A 24,114-nucleotide genomic window follows, 5' to 3' on the forward strand; every position below is an offset into this window, starting at 1 on the left:
GCACACGCTATACCAGAGGACAGAGACCAAGAGGAGCATGAGGAGGTCAGAGCTCACACAGGACACATGCCTCCACCCTGTGGATGTACATATGAGATGGTTTGTAGACGCCGCAGGATCTTGTTACATAGGGGACGTACTCGCCGCTTCATCTCCAGACGATCTAGGATGATGGCAGCTTTTTGGAGGAGACTTACTCATGGAGATCTCGCCCCACCAGCCGCTCACCTCACCTTTGCTCAGATTTGTACTCTCATAGCGAGAGGCAGAGTCGATGGACAGGATTTCCAGTATTATTTTGGTTCTCAGACTCCGTGACACCTGGACTTCTATCTTTGCATTGGCATATTGTACTCATCCCCCCATTTTGCACCCAGGGGCGGTTTTCTTGCATCTAGTTTACTTTGTATTTAGGCTCAGATTTGACATTATGTACTTTCACTTGCATTGTATTGCGTAGCACTTAGAGGATATTCGACGATGCCTCTTCTTTGTGGCACGTTGATTTTGTGCTATCTTGTATGCAGAGTTCTTGATGTCCCATGGGCCCATTTTGGCCTTTAGTGGACAATAATACACTTTCTTTCTTTCTTTCTTTCTCTCTCTCTCTCTCTCTCTCTCTCTCTATCTCTCCTTCACAATAAATACAGAAGGAAAAAGAGCAAGGGGTTATAAATGCATAATTTGTAAGAAGAAAGAAAATGAGGTTTATAAAAAACATAAGTTTAAACATTGCTCAAGAGAAACCCTAGAAAGTTTAGATGTGAAGAAATTTCAGAAAGGGAAGTAGAATGGGAGACATAAACTTTTTCTCAAGGATCTTTATGAAAGAGAAGGGGAAGAGCAGACAAATCAGAAAACCTCCATAAATGCCACAGATAATATTATGAAAGAAGATGATGCAGAGCATGGACTGAAAAAGATGGCAAATGGAAAGGCTCCCAATATCCACAAGGTCTAGTAACTGAAATGGTGAAAAGAGGAGGCAGCAAAATCAAGGAATAGCTAACACAAATGCAAAATAAGACTTTAGAAGCTGGTTTTCATGAAGAATGGTAGATCAACAAAATAATACCAATTTTGTCAGAGATGAGGTTTAGCGGAGGAGTATTTCCAATGATTTTATTTAACACTCAAAATTTAAATAGATATCAACTGAAAATTGAAACAACATTCACTTTCATCATCACAATAATTTTTCCTTTTTGGAGAAAAGGACTTCTATCAAGTATGAACAAAATACTCAAGAGCAAGGCCACGGAAATACACCATGCAAACATGAAAAGAAAGACCCTAGAAAGGGCCAATAAAAAGCTCCTCATCTTTTCGGTTGCATCTCATTGGTGGTGGAAAGTGAACAAGAGGTAGGGCAGATTACCTATGAAAGATCTCGTGTCAGTTGGCGAGGGATGTCGTTAGAGAATGCGTGCTGGATGGTTGAGTTAGTGAGGGGGGACAGGGACCTCTGCTCAAGAAACTTGGAGTTACTACTAAACAAAATGTTTAGTAATTTCTCCTCATTCTAGCAGATAAAGTCATCTTCTTCCGACAGACCAAACAATGATATTTTGGTTTGGTCTCCACGTCAATCAAGAGATGATGCTTGGTCTTGAATCTGAGTTGATGTTGCAAGGCCTTACACTCATCATCATACCCACAGTTGTAGGGGACCGATCCAATGGGTGACTAGCGGGTGGATTTGGTGGTGTGGGGCTAAAGAATGGAGAGCAGCATTATGAAGGGAGCGAGTGATTAGGGTGGCGCATACCATCAAGGAGAGTCAGAGATGCTGCACATTTCAAGATATTTGCATTTAAGCCCCTTTAAAACTCTTGTACTTATTTTCAGCCTGATATCCAAGAGTCACAACAAAGGTCCCTAAGAAATCTTAACTGAAAGAGGAATGAAGGATACTATTTCAGTGAAAGGTTCCTATCTAGTTCCGCATCTCTCACCTGGTTTGTGATCCCCTCCAGTACCTCCGTCCTTGTCACAGCCTCTTTGCTAGCACCCCCGCAGCTCCGCCACCCCGTCACAACAGCTCCACCAGCTCTCTAGTGGGTAGTGACTCCCTCTAGCAACCCCATCCCCCTCACAGCCTCTCCACCAGCACCCCCGCTCCCGCACAGTAGCTCCACCATCCTTTTCTGATTTGTGCAGCAGCAGCCCCGCCCCTCTCACAGCAGCACCCTTGCCCTATCACAACAGCTCCATTACCTCTCTGCTGGTGTGCGATCCCCTCCAGCAGCCCTGCTGCCCTCTCATGGCATCCTTGCCAACACCCCCGCCCCTTCACAGATACTGCCCCCCTACAGCCTCTAGGTCCCCCCAACAGCAATCATGCCCCCTCACAGCTTGTCCGCCAGCACCTACAATATTTGTGAGCCCCCCTACAACACCCTACTCTCTCACATACCATGTCTTCAAAAACCTTCTGAAAGTGAACAGAAGCTTTGTTATATGTTTAACATTTGTGAACTATATGCTCGGTGGTGGATTTTTTTTTTTTCCTAAAAGAGACTTCTATTAAGTAAGAAAGAAACCCGCTAGAGCAAGCTCTATGCGGAAATACACCATGCTAAGCATGTAATAAAAACACCTCAGAGGAATGAGGTAAAAAGAAACTAAGGCTGAGGCTGAAAATGCCATCTCAACCCTGTAGAAGTCTCAGCAAAGAAGGGAGAGTCTCTCCAATCTTTGAGAAAAGTAACTCTCTTGGAGGAGGCTGCTCGAGATGATCCTTGCATGGTCGCCCAAATGGCCATCAGAGTGTGTATCGTATCTGTCCAAGTACTTGCCAGGATCTGAGAAGGGTGAACCTGAGAACCCTCCAAAGCCTCAGTGCACCTGGCTCTCCAAATGTGCCATGCTGCAATGCTAGCTAGGATCTCCCATGGAGAGTCGACCGAGGAGTGAGCAGCCCTGAACAGAGTGGCCGGAACATCCTCTAGAGAGCACGACTCCACAAGGTGTCGTCGGATGTGAAGAGCCCAAGAGGAGTCAAGTCTCTCAAAAAATACCTAGGGCCCTGAAAGAGTAAGCCAAGCCACTGATCCCCAGGTCATATAGAAAGGTAGGCTAACAAAAGTGCTGAAAAGTCTTGCAATCGGTGGTGGATTTAGTTTTCCTTGGCTTGAGATTATTTTTGACAAATGTTTTTTTTTTTAAATAAACTTTTTTTAATCCAAAGAAATGATTTTATGAAAGTAGAGACTTGATGTAACTGATCTTGCTGTTCCTTTTAATTTCTTATCCCTGTTTTGCATCAGGTACTTGGCTGATGGAAATTTTATTAGAGTAGCTCATGCTTTGGAGACTTTGATGGTACTGTTTCAACAAATCTTCAGAAAAAGGTTCACAGAGCAAGTGAGTCTATGACAGGGAAAGTAAACTCTTTACCATGGATTGATGATTTTGATTTGCGCTAGAGTGTTGCACAGGATGCCCATGAAGCTTCTCTTATATATGTGGACCAGACTGTTACGCACACGTTTATCAGCAAATTGATAGTTAATGATTGAGTCTTGGAGAAGACACACTTACACGCCCAATTAGAGTACTCCGAAAGAAGCTCTGATGGCAGGAAGGAGCCGGAGATAAACTTAAGGAAGGCCCAGAAACCTGATCAATTTTTTTTAAAATGCGAATGTTAGAAAATTAGGTGCTCATTTGGGTTTGGGACAAAAAGTTAGGCGACAATGGTATTCCTTTTTTTCCCCCAAAAATCTATGTTGATTGCCAGAAATAGCCAAACTTTGTCTTTTGTTTGACAAATACAAATGGCATTATGTAGCATATCAAATCAAATGGCAAGACATGATTTAGATAACTATCATGGTTTTTCACCATTTAATAAAGTTAAAGGCATTGAAATAAGCATTTCCTGAAGCTATGGATAATGTTCTCTGCCAAGTTTAAAGCACACTCGCCCATTTGATTAACTGTGTTAGAAACGCATAGGTAGTGAATTATAGATCAATGATATGACCTAGAAAGCTGACATGGAAAAACGCCGTAGCAAGTTGATTCTGTGATCTGAGAGGACAGCAGGCTGAGGGACGAACATGAAGCTATGAGTACAGGAGACAGCATGGACTCAAAGCCATTGGTTGCACAGATCTTGCCCTCTTGGCCAAAGCAACTAAGGTGAATAGGAAAAATGAATCGTCATTCAAGGTTGCAAAAATTCCATAGGGACCTAAGATGAAAATTTATAAAGGAAAAAAGAAGAGGAATTGACCCCCCTGCCTACCTGGAACCACCTGTAGAAGGGGACAAATATCAAATCCTGTCTCGTGCTGCATTCATAAACATAAATTTTTTATTGTAAGTGCCAAAAAAGGTATGTAGACTGCAGTAGAGTTGCATGGAGAGCAATCATAAAAACTAGAAGGTGTTAATTAGGTCCATTAAAATACACACGTGGCTGTTCTTTCAAAATCCACCCAAAATAGGGTTATCATATAACCAAACAGATTCTGAGCTTGCCAATTACATCTGAGAAAGAATAACCTAAGTTTAGGCAAACTATGTGGATCTCAAAGATATTTGTGATGTGGCAAGTCACTTTCATGCCCATATTTTTGGCATGAGTGGAGTAACTAATGCCATGTTTTCAAGGCACAAGAGAAACATAATCCATTTTTTAAATATCCAGCAAAAGCAAAAGCCTCTTATTTTTATGAAATATAAAGCACACTTTGACAGTTGAACAAACCAAAAAAGTAGAAGTACAAAAAACTCGGTTGCAGATTTACAGACCCAAAGATTACATAACATCTCAAGTAGTAAAATGAATGAGCACAAAAAGTTGGCTGCCTTAGAAAGATCATAGTAACTCAAGATAATCTCAGGATCAATGGGCCTAGAAAACGAAAAGTGGAAAAAGAAGTACACGTTACCACTTGATTAATATGCCTATACAAAAGAGGAATTCATCCCTCTTAAGTTGATAAAAGGACTTCATGCCAGTCTTGATCTGCTGATAACCAGACCAACAGCAATGATAAAGGATGAAAAAGGCCAATATAGAGTAGTTGATCCTTACAAATATGAGATTTTCCACTCTCTATAAATAGTTTCTTATAATGTTCAACTAGTCCTTTTCGATGATTATGATGTCACTTCCGTGTAAGTACTATTCCAAGTGTTAACAGCTTTCTATGTAGGCAGCCTTTCTTTGAATTCAAAACTGCAATGCAACACAGCATAACCACATGAATCTTTACATAAAGTAGCATCAACGTTCAACAATTTTCAAGAATGGTGAACTCGTCCAATCTTTCAAAGTGCATGCTAGATAGTGTCATCTATGGGTACAGTCTGCTGCGGGGGTAGGGTTTGACGACAGCAAGGTATTCAGTGCACCAGCAGCACTGTACCACCATAGATAGAGGCCCAATGAAGTCCTAGCTGCTGTTCCTATCTGCTTGTCAGAGGGCAAGTGATGATGAATGATGCCCCTAGGGCCCCCTTTTATGGGGCTGAAGCCCCTGCAAAAACTGGCCGACTTTTCTGCCCCTACCAGTTGACTCAGCTCCTCCCTACAGCCAACTGGAGGAAGAGGGCTATAAATGCCCTCCTAGGCCTTAGTTGGGGGCCTTTGCTGGTCCTGCCTGGCCACGTGGCTTCCAGCCACTGGCCCAAGCTGCTCTAGCCTCCTTTCCTGCCCTCCAACTAGCCCATATGGTCTGCCATAATCCCACGTACTTTAACCTCTGGGTTCTACATCTTTCTGAGTTCCTGAATCAGGAAAGCCCCATATTAGAAGGCAACAGAATGTTAATAAGATCAGGGAGGCTCAATCTGCAGTCACACTATTTATGTCTGGCTGTTTGTCCTTTTTCTCCTTCGCTTGATTGGGAGCAGGGGTGGAAGGTTCTAGGAAAACCTGAGAGCATCACACATGTGGCCTGTATGTACTTTTCACATATATGTGAATATAGGTATCCGCTGGATGTATTGTCCCTTACTATAACTGTTAGTGCTTTCTCCGAGGTTACTTCACAAACCCTGAGAAGAAGGTTGCAAATAATGCTCCCTCTTGTCCGAGCACCATTGTGGATAGCTGATTTCTGCACAGATTTTGCAGGCCTAATATAAGTGGTTCTTTTTGTTGGCAGAAAAGGAAAAAGGGAACAAGGCTGATATAGAGGTCAGCCTTGTGCTAGGCACATAAGGCAAGTGACATGTGGCAATGCTGCCATGTGTTGGCCAGTATATATCAGGTTACCAAGCAATATGTGAGATGGCATGCTTGCTGAAAGGCAGCCCCAGGTCGACTCAAAGTTGGCCTCAATCAGCTCGCACCTCCTCGTTGGTTGTAGTAGAGGGCACTCCCCTTGACTATATGAAGGTGCTAGCACCCTAGAACCCCCACCAATTCACACATTGTACGGAAATTCCTGTATGGAACATTATGGGGCGTTCCATACTGTATGGTATGCGTACGGGAATAATAGTTCTTTTGGGGGGTTTGTGTTTTCTAGGGGTGCATTTTGATCTTAAAAAGTAAGATTTAAAAAGGGGTGAGGTTCAGATGTGTCCCCCTTCCTTTAAATATATACCTGTAACTATAAACATATATAAAGATCCCTTCACCATTTTAAATCGATCTGGAACTTGTTTGTGTACACTTGCCACTTCCTCCCTTCTTATCCCATCTCAAGGCTGGTTGCTGCGGCTTCCTTCAGCCCTCTCTGCACATCCTCCTCTTCCAAGATGTAGTTGCTCCCATGGTTCACACAGCCTCGTAGACTGTAGAAAATAGACTTCAAGTCATGACTTGTTGCTCTAGTATCTTGATCTAGTAATTGGTTTCAACTTTGATCTTTCAATTTCAAGTTGAATCTCCTTGTGTATTATTTAGTTCCATGTGGGATGTATGTACACCAATAGTCAACTATGGTAGAATCTACTTGATTGTTGATGGTGATTAATCATTGCATTCTATGGACTATAGTCATCACTAGTATATTGTTCCTTTTCCCCTCCCTTTTTCTCTCCCTCTCTATGCCTGCCTCTCTCCCCCCTCTCCCTACTTCTTTGGGAAAAGCTAAGTTACAAAGCAGGCGTACCTTACATGCCTTAAAAGTTTCTCAACGAAGTGTTTGCTGGTTTTCAGACAGAAAACGGCATAACAGTCCACGCCAATATGGAAGTTGTTAGTACAATTGCCTGCTCGAAGGTGGACACATTGATCATTCAACCATCACACATACTATTGATAGACCTAGCCATCTAAGTCAACTCCCTCCTGTTAAAACTTTGCTGCAATTTATAAAAAGTTTCTTGCTTTGTAGCCCTAGCAACAAGCTGCAAGTCAATATAGTGGGATTGTCTTCCGCTACAATAGCATCCATACCATAGTAGCAACCTATAGGATATCAAAGACCTCTAGAACTCCTTTTGGAGGCTGTTGTAGGCCTTGGGCAGAATGGAGTAGGAGAGGCCTAAATGGGGAATAAGTAGGAGAGTGCCATGTGACATAAAAGTTATCCTACATATGGTGGGTTGAAGAGGCATTGGGGAAGTGGCCATACTTTGTATTTAAAGGGGATCTTTGCTTCAGGAATATCATCTCCATTTTGAGCCTTATCTCGTTTGTGTCTCTTTTATCATGTCTTTGTAGGTTGCTTTACCCCCCGGGGCAACGCTGCAGGGTAAAAAAAGGCTTGTCAGCAACAACAATCAACCATAGCATCGCCAATCTTGGGGAAGCTTGAAGGCAATGTGCACACAATATGCTTCTGCTCTCCGCAACCCTTCTGCTACAACACTACCAATTGGGCTGTTGCCCTGCTGCCCCTTCCACTTCAGCACGTAGATCTCCAAAGGGGAGGGGCGCTCCTGCCTCCAAGCCATCTACATCAGCAAAGACAATGGGTAGTCTTGCTCCTGCCCCCTTTGCTGCAACACACCAGAAACGCTGGCCAACAAATCTAGGTTTCAAGAAGGAAGAGATAGGGAGCATGCGCAAGAGAGGGAGAGGGAGAGGGAGAGAAGAGAAAGGAGGATAAGCACCAAGCGGGTGGGATAGGGAGCTCTAGTGAAGAACGAGAGAAGGATAAGGTTGAACAAACCGAAAGGGGAGTAAGAACTCAACCCCTTCCCAGCAGGATCACCAAATTGTCCTTGGCCTATCCTTACACAAACATACCAATTGGAAGGATTGGCATGTAACTCTCTTCCCTGCCTCTTTTGTGACATAGTTCTTGCAACAGCCCTCTCTTGCTGACAACAGTCCGAAGCTTTTTATGCCCCACTCCTCCTCGTCACATACATGGTTGGGAGGATCTCGTTGGTTCATCTTCATAGCAGAGCAACCATGGAAAATCTGTCCTTCAACACATCTTTCTCTCTCTCTCTTTGCTCCTTCGCGTAGCTCTCTTTCTCTCACCCCCAAACCTCTCCCGCAAGGCAGCTCTCTCTCTCCCCTCCTTGCCGAAACCAAGAGAGACTACAAGCGGTTGGTTAGGCGCAAGAAACGCCAATTTCTAGCCCGGAATGAGGAGGAGCTGAGAAGCTTGCTTTTCAGCTGTGACTCCAAGGAATTCTGGAGAAAATTCCTCCGCTTGAAGTCTCAGACCCCCCTCACAGATCCACGTGTCTGGTCTGCATATACTTCAGCTCTATACGATGTTCCAGATCAGCCAGCCATCGATTTATCCCATACCCCTAGGCCAGCTTCATCTAGTCTCTTCACACCAGAGAGTGTCTGTGCAGCAATCCACCGATTGAAGAACGGGAGAGCTAAGGATCATGATGGATTGCAAGCGGAGTATGTAATCCATGGGATTGATGCCTTAGATTTTGTTCTTTCCCGTCTCTTCAATGAGTCTGTTTGTACAGGCCTACCATAGCCCTGGTTAGGCAATACCATAGTACCTATCCACAAGTCGGGGGACCCTATGGAGCCGTCGAATTACAGGACCATCATGATTGGCCACGTTATGGCCAAGATCTATGCATCAGTTTTGGAAAGCCGTATAAATGACCATGCCGAGACGACAGGACTTAGAGCCAGAGGGCAGGCTGGATTTCGCAAGGATCATTCGACACTTGACCACATCCTCACACTCAGGGCACTGGTAGAGGAGGCGAAGTCACGAAGGCAACGGCTTTATTGTTGCTTCGTGGACTTCAGGAAGGCATTTGACACAGTTCCACGATTTAGATTGTTTCAGAGGATTCGTCAGATGGGCTTCAGTGGAGAGATACAGTGGGCTATCATGGCTTTGTATGAGAGGGTCACTGGTTGGGTTCGGACACGTGAGGGGCTCTCAGAGGAGGTATGCAGCACGATTGGGGTGAAGCAGGGTTGCCCGCTCTCTCCTACTCTCTTTGGATTATATATTGATGAGCTAGAGATGTTTGTACAGATGACAGACGGTGTGGGCTCTACTCTCTCAGGATCCTCCATTCCTATCCTCCTGTATGCGAACGATGTGGTTCTCATTTCCTCTACTGCTCAGGGCCTCCAGGCACATATTGAGGCACTCCACAGGTTTTGCCAGGACAGGGGGTTGACCGTAAACCTTGGCAAGACCAAGGTTATGGTTTTCAACACCTCTGATCGTATTTACAGCACGGATGAGTTTTGCTTCACTTATGACGGACAGCCCATTGAGCTTGTTAGAGAGTACACTTATTTGGGGGCAGTTTTCAGGGGACCGGTCTTCACCATGACATATGCAACACGAGATAGGATTAGTAAAGGGTATGCTTCGTTGGCTCATCTTGAGCGTCAGTGTTTTCAGTCCCACTTTCAGCATCTCGATACGAAATCCTTGCTTTTTGATACATTGGTGAGACCAGTTGCGATGTATGCAGCTCCTTTCTGGGCAGGAGACCTCGGCGCTGCAGATTGGAGACGAGTAGAGAGGTTACATATCATCATGTTCTCTCGGCTCATTAGGGCCAAGGCTACAGTTCCGCACGAGATCATGCTAGCAGAGTTTGGAGCTACTCCCCTTGCATTGGATGCAGCGTTTCAGTCGGTCATATATTTGCACAGGGTTAGGGAGTTTGGAGACTCAGCAGCAGGCAGAGCTCGGTTGCCATGGTTAGCACTTGCATCTTCTATGGAGTTGGCACGATCTGGGGCCCGATACTGCTGGTACTTCAGACTCACTAGGTGGCTCACATCTCTTGGACTAGACATGGATAGACTGCCTCCCTTCCGATACAGCATGGATGCCCCTCACCTCGAGTTGACTCGCCACGAGCTTAGCCAGGTCACGAGAGCAGACTTGCTGCAGCTTCATACGTATCGCACTTGGATTTATCCCACGCAGCTTCCGACGAAGATGGCCACATATGACCACTTCCTTCGGATCTCGGAGGATGGGTTTGTCATTCCACCAGGCTATACAGGTATCCACATGTCCCACTCACTGAGGATTGCCCTTGGCCAGCTTAGAGTCTCTTCGCATCAGCTTGAGATAGAGGCTGGTAGGATGCGACGCATGGAGGATGGACGGCGACCAGGCCGAGAGACCAGGATCTGCCCTTGTTGCACCATGGGAGAGGTGGAGTCAGAGGAGCACTTCATTTGCAGATGCCCGCTATATTATGAGCTCAGAGGTAGATTCCACTGTCTCTTCACGGATGGCTTTGGACCTCTCTCACGAGTGATGGACTACGAGGATCAGCATTGCCTAGCTCTTTATGTCAGGGAGGCCACTATGCTTCGATGAGACTACCTCATAGACCATCAACACAGACCGGAGCGTGATAGAGCCCAGCCTGATAGAGCTCAGGCACACACTATACCAGAGGACAGAGACCAGGAGGAGCATGAGGAGGTTAGAGCTCACACAGGACACATGCCTCCACCCTGTGGATGTACATATGAGATGGTTTGTAGACGCCGGAGGATCTTGTTACATAGGGGACGTACTCGCCACTTCATCTCCAGACGATCCAGGATGATGACAGCTTTTCGGAGGAGACTTACTCATGGAGGTCTCGCCCCACCAGCCGCTCACCTAACCTTTGCTCAAATTTGTACTCCATAGCAGGAGGCAGAGTCGATGGTCAGGATTTCTAGTATTATTTTGGTTCTCAAACTCCGTGACACCTGGACTTGTATCTTTGCATTGGCATATTGTACTCATCCCCCCATTTTGCACCCAGGGGCGGTTTTCTTGCATCTAGTTTACATTGTATTTAGGCTCAGATTTGACATTATGTACTTTCACTTGCATTGTATTGCGTAGCACTTAGATGATATTCGACGATGCCTCTTCTTTGTGGCACGTTGATTTTGTGCTATCTTGTATGCAGAGTTCTTGATGTCCCATGGGCCCATTTTGGCCTTTAGTGGACAGTAATACACTTTCTTTCTTTCTTTCTCTCTCTCTCTCTCTCTCTCTCTCTCTCTCTCTCTCTCTCTCTCTCTCGTGTGTGATGTTACTTGGATTTTCTCAGTCCCTTCCACTTCTCTCTGCTCCTCTCTTTCCTTCCTCATAGTTCTTCCCTTTCCCACCCGCGTTGGATAACTATGAGCAGCAGACAACATACGTTGAGTTCTATTCTTCCTCTATCTCTTGTGCAATTTACTTTCATGGTTCATTATCTAGCACCACTTGTGTTGAGTGAGATCGCAGAAGTGAGAGAATCTTTTAAGCATACTCTGTGAGCAAAAGATGGAGGCTGATTGTGATGCATAGGAAAGTATGAATGCCAGTGTAGAACTGGGAAGAAGCGCAAATGAAGGAGATGTTTGATCGATTGCGTGGCTGAACTATGGCATTGAATTTGAAGGCTCGACAAAGCTTCATCGCAAACAAGTGGTGATGCAAGCAACAGAACCTTGGATGTCCAAGGTAGGGTGAACGAGCATGTGACCACCGCTATAGCTGACATATGGTTGGTGTCATCCCAGTAAAAAATGAAGACGTTCCTCTTTCCAATCTTGTCTACATCTGTGGAGGCAAGTGTCTCGTATACATGTGATGAGTGGTCCCCCTTCAAATACAAGTATGGCCACTTCCCCAAGGTCTCTTCACAACCCATCATATGTGGGATAACTCCTCCTATACTTATCCCCATTTACGCCTCTCCTACTCCATTCTACCCAAGGCCTACAACAGTTTTCCCCAGCACTAAATCATTCACCGTCCTTGGTGAATGTAAACCATCAAGATGAGGGAACATGCCTCCCTTTATATGGCATAAATATATGAAGTGCTGGGACAAGCCCCCAAGCTAGAATTAAGAAAAGATTCACTTTGAAAACTTTCCACCTTCAATTGTTTATGACTACAAGTGGGCATGAGTCATTGCATCACATATTCCAATGCCGATGTCTCTCTTACATATCCAAAGTGCATGATGATGGGCAAGCTAAAATTGTCTCTTAAGTGTCGAGATAGGTTGCAAGCAAGTCTGCTCACAACATCTACTCATGACACCTTCTTGAGCTCCACATCGAGAAAAGAGAGAGAGAGAGAGAGAGAGAGAGAGAGAGAGAGAGATTTTCCTAAACCTACCACCACATAAATAATATACATTCGAGTAAGTTTTTCTCAAGCATCACTCCCATTACACCTTCAGGCTCACTTGTACCTACACAGGTTGCTTTACCCTAGGGCCAAGGACTTATTAGAGAAAACAATAGAGAGTCTAGTAGTATATACGCGCGAAAGACTAACCCTAGATAGAGTTAGAGAGCCAGGAACTCACACAACGGTATTTTGATCTCAAAATTCCTAGATGGAGTTAGAGAGCCAAGAACTTACGCAATGGTGTATTTCACATCCCAGACCCTACTCCTATTGGGGCCTCTGACGTTCCGGTTTTCGTTGGGACTAGTGATGTTTGTGGTTCTTCTCAGGTTGTGGGGCCACTATGCTGTTTCCTTGGGCCCTGTCCCCTGTTTTTTATCTCTGTTTTGAAAAAAATAGCACGTCCCCAACTGCATGGAGTGAAAGCACTTTTGGATGTGCAAAATATGAGCTGTCCTTGCACAATTTTTCCTGAGACAGGTTCAAAAAAGCAAGGAGAAGTTTCTAGAAGCTCCAAAATGGTCTCGTGACTGGTAGAAAAGCTTCAAAACAGCAAAATAGTAGGGAAAAACACCTCAAATCGTGTGTCCAGCCCTCACACAATAGGCGCCCAGCCTAGGAATGATTGCTGTGTTTGAAAATCAGCAACAAATTCCACCAAAAACAGTTTCAGCTGGCCATTTTGTCAAAAATGGGACCAAAATGAGGACGCCCAGCCTAGAAGAAGCTCTCAAATTGCTCAAAAAGAAGCTCCCAGCGTTGGACTTGCAGTAGGATGCGGTGGCTGGTCGAAATCAATAAGAAAGCCTCCAAGAACTGGTCGTCGAAGTCTAGAACAGCTACTAGAACCTCTCAGAAGAGGCGCCCAGGCAAGAAACCCTGTAGGAGGTGGTTGCCAGCAAAAACAGGCTATTTTGGCCAAGTTCTTCATGACAAAAGTGAAGTTTTTCGTGACGACGAAATTGAAGCTAGAGGGTGTGGGAGGTGCGAGGAGAGGTGTGGAAACCTGCTCTGATACCAAATGTTGGAAATGGAAGCAAGAGAATGCGAGAGAATGGAGCTGAAGCAAGCTAGAATGAAATTGCGGCAACACAAAATGAACTACAACGCTAGGGTAGACATAGAGATGAAAGCTTAGAAATAACCCTAACTAGGGTTAAAAGATGTGTGGTGACTAAGTCACCCACAAACTCAACTTCACACTAAGGTTAGGGATAAAAAAATTTTAATAAAAGGAAAAAGTGCCACTGCCTTAGGAAATATAAATATTCCTAACAGCAGGCCTTTGTTCACCAAGCTCATGATTTTCAATGAAAAGACTTCTATTAAGTATGAAAAAAACCCCAAGAGCAATGCTCATGGCAGATGTACATCATGCATATCATAAAAAAGAAAACACCATGAGTGGGCAATAACTTGCTCATCAAGAAGAGCTAGTAAGCACCAAGGTTGAGGTGGAAAATGACCTATGGTGGACTCTAATAAAAAAGGAGAGCCAAACCACTCCTTTGAGGAAAATATTCCTCTTGGGAAGACCCCTACATGCTCAACCAAGTGGCCATTAGAGTGTGTATAGTGTCTGTTAAAATACTGGCAATTGTGTGAGAAGGGTAGACCTTGGAGCCATCAAGAGCCTCCATACATATGCATCTCCATATATGCCATGCTGAAATGCTCGCCAAGGTCTCCGAAAAGTATCATTTGCAGGTCTGTAAGGAGAATAAGGAACATCATATAGAGAGGATAACTCCTTACATCTATTCTTAATTTGTTTTTAAATTAGTGGTATGGAAACATTCCTTTAAGATTGGTTTTTTATGACACATGTATAATAAAACTAACATAACGTTGGAAGAGAAGATGCCTGAATATGTGATTGTGAAAGAATTGGCATACAATGCTCTTGCTTGGTAGTTTGAGGTGGAACTCCATGATCCCTATCCCGCGGATCATCCACAGAGTGATGGTTAAACTGAAAGGGTCAATCAGATCATTGAGGATATGATTCGAGCATATGTAAGTAAACATCAAACTAATTGGGAACAATATCACATGGAAACATAAAGCAATATAAAGAAACATTAGGTATACACAAAATGAACACAAAGAGATTAAGACATACATCAATGTCCATGGAAGCATGCACATGGATATGCATAAAGGGCTAAAGATGGATCAACCCCACCCTTTAGAGATAATTAAATCCTTAGTGTGTGCATGCACATGTGCCTACGTGTGCATGCACACTCTCAACCTTTACTTGAGTGAATTTACAAAGATGAGGTTTATTCTTGGCATTGGTGGCTATCCTAGACGTTACGCATGACAACACATATAGGAAGGATGATCATGTGGAAGATCCCATGATTATATGTACAATGACAAAGCAAAAGTGACACACAAACCCTTTGATTGCACAACATTCATGGAAAGAGTGCTTGTTGACTTGAGTATTGTTGACATTCAGGAGAGGCAGCCAGTTTGGGATATTATTAGCAGCATCGCTAGATGGCACATTTGGACCTCGCGCTGCGCGCAAATACTCGGTGGCACCTCTCTTTCGACTGCCCAGGTCATGACCGACATCTGGAGTGAGATTATACACACACTCAGAGGCCAGTGGGACCAGATACAGGGAGATTCCCGGGCTGGCCGGGAGAAGCGGAGACGATTCCTCCGTGATTGGGATACGCAGGGCCTCTTCTTCGCGCATACTTCTCAGGGCCTTCAGTGGCGCTATTCACCACCTCTGTGGCTATTCACTCACACTCGCCTGATCCCTCCGTGAGAGAGAGCTTTCTGTTTCCTTTTTGGGCTGCGTCCGATTTGTGAACGCAGCCCCGTCAGTTGCAAAACTGACCTCTTGTATCTTGTTTTCGAAGTAATATAATCAGCACTGTTTTCTCGGAAAAAAAAAATTGTTGACATAGAAGTACTTTGGTCTATAAACTTCTCAACATAGTCACCACAAAGTATGTTTTGGGCATCTGAAACATTTAGAAATGTTTCTGCCAGAAAATTAGGGTTTTAAGGTCAAAATTAGGGGTTTTGGCATGCAGTTAGAGTCCTCACATGTGTATTAGGCTTTAGTGTTACAGATTATATATATTTATATATTCTATATACATATATTAATTATGGCATGTTTCTAGGTGAAACCGTTTTGAGATTTTCTAAATGTTTCTATTTGAAATCTCGAAACCCATTTCTAAAAACGTTTTTGGTGACTTTGCTCTTGAGCTATGTGCCTATATCTTGGATGAAGAATATTTTCTTTAGCCTTTTCCTTTACTGCTAGCATTTGGCATGGCTGAGTTTGGATTTTATCTTTAGAGTTCTATAAACTCCATACGAAGACCTTTGCATAATAGATGTCTTGTGTGAATATCGGTATATGCGTCAAAGCATATTTTATACAATCGTTTACACCAATTGTTGAGCACCATCAACATTGGCGGGGATGTATAGTAGCTAGTCCTTGCTATGCAAGAGGGAGTATTTGGTTATCAAGCATGTGGGTCAATGTCATGAGATTGAGACTGCACTACTTGTATATATATGAGCAATGGGGCCTATAATCGCATAAGGGACAAGCCCTAGGTGGATCTATCATGTGACTCTGCCATGTCCTATAAAGGTTTTAAAAGGGCCTTATCGTAGCTTCCCAAGGTGTTGCATTTAAAAAACCCAAGACAAGTTAGAACAACCTTATAGAGATGTATTTACCAATCAAGCAAAATACATGTTTTGTGATAGTTTCAAATTGGTTTTATCACCGTACATGTTTCCTTTCAGACTTAAATTTTTGTGTAGGAAGACAGCTTTCTATAACAACATCCAACTAAATCTTGTTTTGGCGTGTTCTACAGGGTTTCACAATACTCACTTTAATTGCAGGATCAGTAGAAAACGCGGACCCTTATTTCATGCAACTTATTGATAGAGTTGCAGAGTTATTGAAGCGGGATGATGTTCCTATTCTAGTGAAATCTTTATGTCTGAGGTGAGCAGGAATGAATTTCTTTCGCTCATACATTGAATTTTCAAAATATCAAAAAATGAGAAGCTAGATTTCAAAATTGGGCGACATTTGACAGTGATACATTCATAGATTAATATCTGCTTCCCTATCTCAGCAGCAATGAGAATTTGATGATATTGGTAGCCTCCTGAGCGTGACGTTTATTACCTTATGACAAAGCACATTATTAGTATCAATATGGTTAAGTACTCCAATTAACGTAGCTGTACACTTTTCTTCCAATTAGATTTCAAGGCAGACAAGTATGCAATGGAGTATGATTACTTGCTTGTTTGCATTTTGGGTTCGAAGTATCAGAATTAGAGATTTGGCCTTTTACAGGCTTCAATGATGAAAGATATCCTTCAATTGATACATTTTAACATATGGGGTTCAATCAATGTTAGATCCATAGGTGGGAAGATATACTTTTTAACATTCATTGATGATTACTCAAGGAAGACATTGATGTACTTCTTGAAATCGAAAATTGAGACCCTTAATACTTCAAGGGGTTTGTTACCATGGTTGAAAATACTGTGAGAAAGCTAGGGGCATTTTTAGGGTAAATAATATCTATCTGCCCGTAGGCTGAAGCAGTAAAACACATACATACTTCCATATCAGAAGTACCAGGATTTTTTTGTTAAAAAAGGAGAGGCTTTTAGTGATAAAAATCCTATAATAGACCATTTAAGGGTATTTGTGTGCATGGCTTATTTCTGCTTTATAAATGTCAATAGAAAAACCTAAATGATCAATCAATTAAAGGTATATTTGTTGGCCATATTGATGATCATAAAGCTTACATGACTTGGAATCTTGAAGCAAGAAAGATAATCAAAGTAGGTATGTGGTTTTTTATGAAGACATGCCATTCTTTCCAATAAATGAGTTACTGGAAAAGGGAGATGAACCTATTGTTACTGAAGAAGCCTAGTCAGATGTGCTTCATTTGAATCTGGTGAAGAAGCCAATTTAGATATTTTACCTAGATGGATACTGTTAAGGAAGGATGATTATAGATGAATCCTCCACAACTGGAAGGACTTAGAGATTGACTAGGGTAGAAAGGGATTCTGATGGGCTTAGTGTAAGTTGTGAATTAATCACGACCATTAAAGATATATTTAAGCCTAAAAACTACAAAAAGGCCAAATAGGATTGCCAAGTGGCAAGAAGCCATGAAAGAGTCTGATAGCGTCATACAAAGCTAGATTTAGCACCATACAAAACCTGCATAGGCCAAGGAATGCATAGATAATGCTGGGACCTTTGCATTTGAAGCCAAACAACATTATCAAATTGATTGACCCGTTGCCATTCATTATGTCTGGCCTTTCAGATGATTGTTAAGATTTCATTTCTAAATGGTTCGGACCTGCGGCCTGGCTACCCCGCTGGCCTGCTGCTCCTCCGCCGCGCCCCTTCCGCCCCGCAGCCCCTCCCGCGCTGCTCCTGCACTCCACCCTTCCTCCTCCCCGCCATCTATCCTCTCTGCCATCTCGCCTCCCCCCGTCATCCATTCCCTCCGCCTCTTCCACCCTCTTCGCCGCCCCTCTTTCCTCCTCCGCAAGCTCTCTTCCCCCACCTCCTCTCCGCTCCTTCACTCCCTCCTCTCTTCTTCTCTCCTCCCTCTTTCTCTCCTTCCCATTCTTTCCTTTTACCTTCCCTTCTTCCCTCTCCACCTCTCTCCTCCGCTTCTTCGCCTCGCCTCCGCCTCCCCCTCGGACGTCCTTCTTCCTCACCCCCCCCTTTTTTCTCCTCTTCCTCCCTGTAGCAGTGGGAGCATTTGTGCTTGTTAAGGCGAAAGAAAAACCTTGGTGGTGACCCTTGGTGTGGCCAGAGGGGCTCTATGGCAGCACCCTCGAATCCCACAACCGTTAAGATTCTTCTTTCCCCAGCTGACAAGCAACAGGTATAGCAGGTAGTTCAGTCCCTCCAGGACAAGGCGCTCGTGGGCATAATTGTGGGCCTCACGCCTACACGGAGACAGGTGCGAGAGTGGATCGAGGCAAGCTTAACATTAGAGGGTGACCACATCCAAGAGGTCACCATCTATGGAAGAGGCGTATTCCTCATCCAGTTGAGCTCCCCCGACACTGCCTCGACACTCGTGGAGCAGAGACCCATCCTCCTTGGCCCACATCTAGTATACCTCTTTCCTTGGTACCATGGCTTTACAGTGGAGGACATGGACACGACACTTCATGTTCCTCGTTTTCCCATTACGCTCTGCTTCCCAGGGCTCCCAAAGGAGTATCGAGCCATCCTCCCCTCCATTGGTCGGGCATTTGGCACCATGCTCGAGTCTCTACTAGAGTCAACCGCCTCAGTTGTAGCAGATGACGGGGTCCCCAGGATCAGACTGGTGGTTGAGAGCTTAGAGTTCCTCCTAGAGTTGATCCTCCTAGAGACCCTTGAAGGGGGCACACTTCGCCAGCGAGTGGAGATTTCTGGGTTACTAGGCTAGTGTCTTCGGTGCAGACGGATAGGTCACCTAGCCAGAGATTGCCCCTGTGGCCATGGCCGAGGGCCTCCCCCCCCCCACCCCCGCACAGCAGGCAAAGTCAAGAGACCATAGTCCAACACTCCCTCAGATAGGAGCAACAAGAGTCTCAGACCCCCTGGGTGATCCCCTCAGAAGGGGACTGGACCTAGGTTAAGAAGAAAAAGAAACTAAGCAAACAGGCTCGCAAGTGCTGCAGGCAGAGGGCCAGACACAAAAAGAGAGACAGGGTTATCCGCGAGGCACCTGAGGAGGAGTAACAGCAACAGTAGGAGCCCTTACGTGGAGATCCACCTCCCCCAGCGGGAGAGGCCACCAGCCAGATGATCCTCCCATGATCGAGTTTCAGCGACCCCATTCACCCTTGCATCAATAGTGAGCCCCAAGAGTTCCTAATGAGGCAATGATGAACGTTAGCTAGGCAGCGGCTGAGGAGGAGCGGATCTAGAGTCCCCGCGAGCCTGATCAACAAGGGGGGCTTGTGGTCACCCCTATTCCCCTCCCTCCCCCTCCAAATCCCTCCCCATCTCCACTCCCCCCCTCGGGTTCCCCCCGCCCCCTCCTCCCCCTTGCACCCCTCCTGCTATGATCACTCTCACAACCCGCCCCCTTCTCTCTGCCCCCCCCACCTCCTCCCTCCCCCGCCTTCCCCCTCCCCACCTCCGTAGCAGGTTCCTCAGCCTCCCTCCCCTCCCCTACTTCGACACCCCTGCTAGCAGGCAAGGGTAAGATGGCGTCCCCTTCTGCTCCCTCATCGCAACATCATGCCCATTCGGGGAGGGAGCCAAAGGGAGAGGGCTCTCGTCCTCCCGGTCAGTAGCTCCCAACCTCCAGCCCGCAGGCGTCCCTTACCGCGGGACTTCTAGAGGTTGAGATCTTGGAATTATCTGGAGATCCTGGATTGTTACCCTTTATCGTTGGAGGTAACACTTATGATCTTGTAGCCATGGAAGGGGGGTTTGATTCGTGCAGTGGGCTATCAGACACACCCTGTTTGGTGTTTCCAGTTTTCCTCCATAGGGGTGGAGAAGTGGACACCAGAGGTGTTTGATGCTATTATGGGGGATCAAATTTCACGCATGATGGACAAGTGGATGGGAGCACGGGGACTGGACCTTTGGTACGCCCATGGTGCGGACGTGAATTTTCAATTGAGCTTCACGAGAGAGGAGTCGACGTGTGGTTTGGCAGTAGGGGTTATCAGATTGTCGCTTGAGGCAAAGGTGGAGCATGCATACTTCTAGCCCCTCTAGAAGTGTGCGAAGCTGTTCGGGATGGAAGTCTCCTTCATGATAAAGTGGGCACGGAAGATTGGCATCGAGCCGGTATCCACCCTAGTATGTCATCACACAGACACGGACTATTCGCCCTCCAAACCCCCGGCAAAGTCACATAAGGCAGACTTTCTAGAACAAGCACCCACTCACAGGAGAGCCTTGTTCTGTGCACCCTCGTCCTCATGAGCTGGACCATAGTGAGTTGGAATGTGCACGGGCTCAACGACCGTGCTTGTAGTCAACTGCAGTACCTGATACTCCGACAGAAGTTGCAGGGCGGACAGTGGAAATCCTTTTGATTCAAGAGCATATGTTCTCAGCAACAGACATCAGATAGTGACACCACCTTCTCCTAGGGAGAGCCCGGAGGAGTGGTCCCCTACAGTAGGACGGAGCGGAGGGGTCTGTATCTCGGTCTCATAGACTTTGGCTCTAGAGGTCTACGATCAAGGCGAGCAGACGGGCAGTTTGGATGGGAGTTAGGGCGGGAGAGTCCAAGATTGGGATCCTGAATGTGTATGGCCCAGCGTGTAGACAGCACTACCCAGTCTTTTGGAGGAGGCTGTCAGAGTGTCTTCCAGATGTAGACTCCTGGATTGTTGGATGGGACTTCAACAACTTGGAGTTTGGGGAAGACAAGCAGGGTAGTGCTACCTTCTCTGAGATGCCAGCAGTAGAACGTAGCACCTGGGAGCAGTTCATTTTCATGATCAACGGTAGAGACCTGTGGCGAGAGCTAGATTTCAGCAGGATGCCGGGCAGCCGCCTCTTCTCTTTCGGACAGAGGAGACACAATGGACTGCTTGAGAGACTAGACCGTTTCTACGTTGGGGATTGGGCACTGCACAACGGCGGTTCTATTGGGAATTTGGGAGGTACCACGATGTTAGAACACTCTCCTGTAGTACTTCACTTAGAGCAGCCCCGCCGAGGTCTCCCCCAGAAGGGGGTCCGCATCCCAAAGGACCTCCTGTAGGATGAGGAGATCCAGCAGGCCATGGCGGAGATTTGGGAGCACCCAGAGATGATACCGAGCAAGGGCTGGGCTTCATGGGTGGCCAATGCGACCCTGAGGAGAAGTGAGGAGTTACAGGCTCACATCCTTAAGCGAAGGAGGACTCGTCAGGAGCGCGAGCGGGCTTTGAGGAGGGACCTCGCCTCCATAGAGCGGCTCCAGGAGCAGGACCCAAGCTCTCAGTGGCTTAAAGACAGGCTCGAGAGCACTCGCCTTGAGCTTCAGGACATAGAGATTTGATGGGCTGAGTTCTCCTATCTTCTCGCGCCCAGGTGGGTACAGTAGGGGGACATGAATTTTTTCAAACCATTGGGCCCCGATCGGGAGGCACACAGCTGCAGCATCTCCGAGATCTGCAGGGCATCATGCACATTGGCCCGCAGGAGATATTAGACTTGACCACAGGTTTTTACACCAGCTTTTTCAGACAGAGAGCATGACTCCAGCTGGTATTGTGGCCCGAAGGGTAGTTTGGGATCACATTCCGTCAGTAGTCTCGCATGATTTATGCAGCAGACTAGAGGAGCCTTTCACGAATGAGAAGCTTTGGGAAACTCTCAAGGCTCTCCTGACCCAGAAGTGTCCTCGTGAGGATGGCTTGACTCCGGCCTTCTTCCAGAACTTCTGGGAGATTATCTCCACCCCTTTCTGACTAGCATGCTAGGAGATTTTTGACACAGGCTCCCTCCCTCAGTCCGTGAGCAGGGGGTGGATTTGTTTGATCCCGAAAGGGGGAGATAGGTCAAACATCTGACAGTGGAGACCAATCACACTGCTTGACACTGCATACAAGATCCTCGCCAAGGTCTTGAGATTTCAGTTACAACCCCATCTTACTGACATCATCCACGACACATAGACAAGGTTCGTCCAGGAGCGCAGCATCCTAGACAACATATTCACGTTCTGGGAGGCAGTGGATTGGGGCAGGGAGGAGTCACAGCCGCTAGCAGTCCTTCTCTTGGATTTTGAGAAGGCCTACGAAAGGGTGGAGTGGTCTTTCTTGGAGGGTGCTATGCGGAGATTGGGTTTCCTAGACATATGGGTTAGAGCAGTTTTTGCGCTTTATGCAGGGAGCTCTAGCCAGATGCTTATCGGAGGACACACAGGCGAGGCCTTTCCTCTCTCTCACTCGGTACGACAGGGCTGTCCACTTGCTCCCTTCCTCCTCTTGCTCGTGGAGGAGGCTTTGGGTTACTACTTGAGATCACAGGTGGCGGGCCTCATAGGGTTGAGGCTCCCAATCAAACAGGAGGAGGAACTGCTTGACTCGAAGTTTGCATATGACATAGCCTTGTATGTTGAGGGCACCACAGCGAGCTTGGAGAGAGTCGGAGGAGCCCTGGCTATTTACTTGGGAGGCCTCGAGTGTGCGGATCAACTTGACAAAGTCCATAGGTTTCTTCACGGGCTATGAGGAGACACAGGAGATTTGTGAGTGGGGGAGTGACTTTGGCTTTAGATGGATACCGTGGGGCGAGACAGTGAGATACCTCAGTTGCCAGGTTGGTATTGACATTACTGTAGAGCAGCAGATCGCCCCAGTCCTTGAGAATGTTTGGCACAAGCTTCTCTACTGGAGCTCGGCCAAGCTCTCCCTAGCAGGTCATGCCTTAGTGGCAAACCAGGTCCTTCTTGCCACGGTTTGGTATATCGCCTCATACTAGTGCTTTCACAAAGGATACATTGGGCAGCTCCGACAGTTGGTTGGGAACTTCCTTTGGGCAAGTTCCGACGGCACACGGAATACTAGATCCTGGGTCGCTTGGCGATCATGCCGCAGGCACTGGGAGGCTTGGGTATCATTGATCCGAAGATGCAGAGCAGAGCCCTTCTGGGCAAGTTGGTTGTTCACGGCCTCACCCTACAGCAAGGGCTTCTCTTACAGCAAGGGCTTCTCAGGAACACCCCACACACCGAAGGATTGTGGCAGCCTTCACACAGATGGATCTTCTCAAAGGCCTCTTTTATAGGGAAGGGTTCCCCCTTGATGAGGAGCCTTCACAGAATCTAGCAGAGGCTAGCAGGGGGTCTCATTTGTGCTTCATTTAGATGTAGAGAGGAGTTTGAGGGGCAACTCCTTATGTGGCATCCAAAGATCCAAGATTAGGAGGGGCGTATGCTCGAGCAGCGAACTCACATTGGTTGGGCACAGTGGGACAGTGGTCTGACCAGGTCTTTTGGCAGATGGAGAAGATTACCCATGGAGGCAGAGCGAGGCTTGGCGCCGTAGTGCATTTGCGAGGGGCAGGGTAGCGGATGAGAGAGATTGACCTAGCCATCCCTGAGTCTTGGTGGGAGGGACTTCGTGTTTGGAGGGACAGCATTTGGTTGGGGCAATTTTCTCGGACTGGTGTCCCCTTGAGGATGATGATGTAGTGAGGCAGCACGCATCCCGATTTCTTCCGTATAGGACCTAGAGGCCTACTTCATCCGCTCACTGAGAGAGACCCTGAGATGGATGGGAGTCTTGACGGGATTCACTGGCAGATGATCAGAGTGGTGGGACGTTTGGGGAAGGAGTGGCACATTGACCCTCCTAGTATCTCAGAGTAGGATGCCCCCAGATGGCGCCTCTGGCTGTGGGAGGGTAGACCCTTGAGGGAGGTCCAGTGGGATCCCGGAGAGTGGTTCTGGCCCTCCAGGGGCGGCCTTGCCGAGCAGATGGACAAGGTGTCCTTCTTTTCCTACACCACACGTATTGGCAGGAGGCTTCATATGGACTCTTTGAGGTGGACCCCCTCGAGGGAGCGGCATTGGGTGACCCAGAGAGTGCCCCGGGA

The 24,114-nt window shown here is 46.4% G+C and overlaps 1 protein-coding gene across 1 annotated transcript in view; it reads left to right on the plus strand.

Moving 5' to 3' along the window:
- Window positions 1-24,114, plus strand: part of LOC147883139 (uncharacterized) — a 121,075-nt gene that overhangs the window by 39,733 nt on the left and 57,228 nt on the right. Inside the window, 2 exon segments of the mRNA XM_087400052.1 lie at window positions 3,270-3,366; window positions 16,379-16,512. Of these exon segments, the coding sequence (XP_087256178.1) occupies window positions 3,270-3,366; window positions 16,379-16,512 (231 nt within the window).

Source organism: Dipteris shenzhenensis, chromosome 28 (genome assembly GCF_047967505.1).
Source record: "Dipteris shenzhenensis isolate YYH24624 ecotype China chromosome 28, Dip_SZ_1.0, whole genome shotgun sequence".
In the NCBI taxonomy this organism is placed as follows: domain Eukaryota; kingdom Viridiplantae; phylum Streptophyta; class Polypodiopsida; order Gleicheniales; family Dipteridaceae; genus Dipteris; species Dipteris shenzhenensis.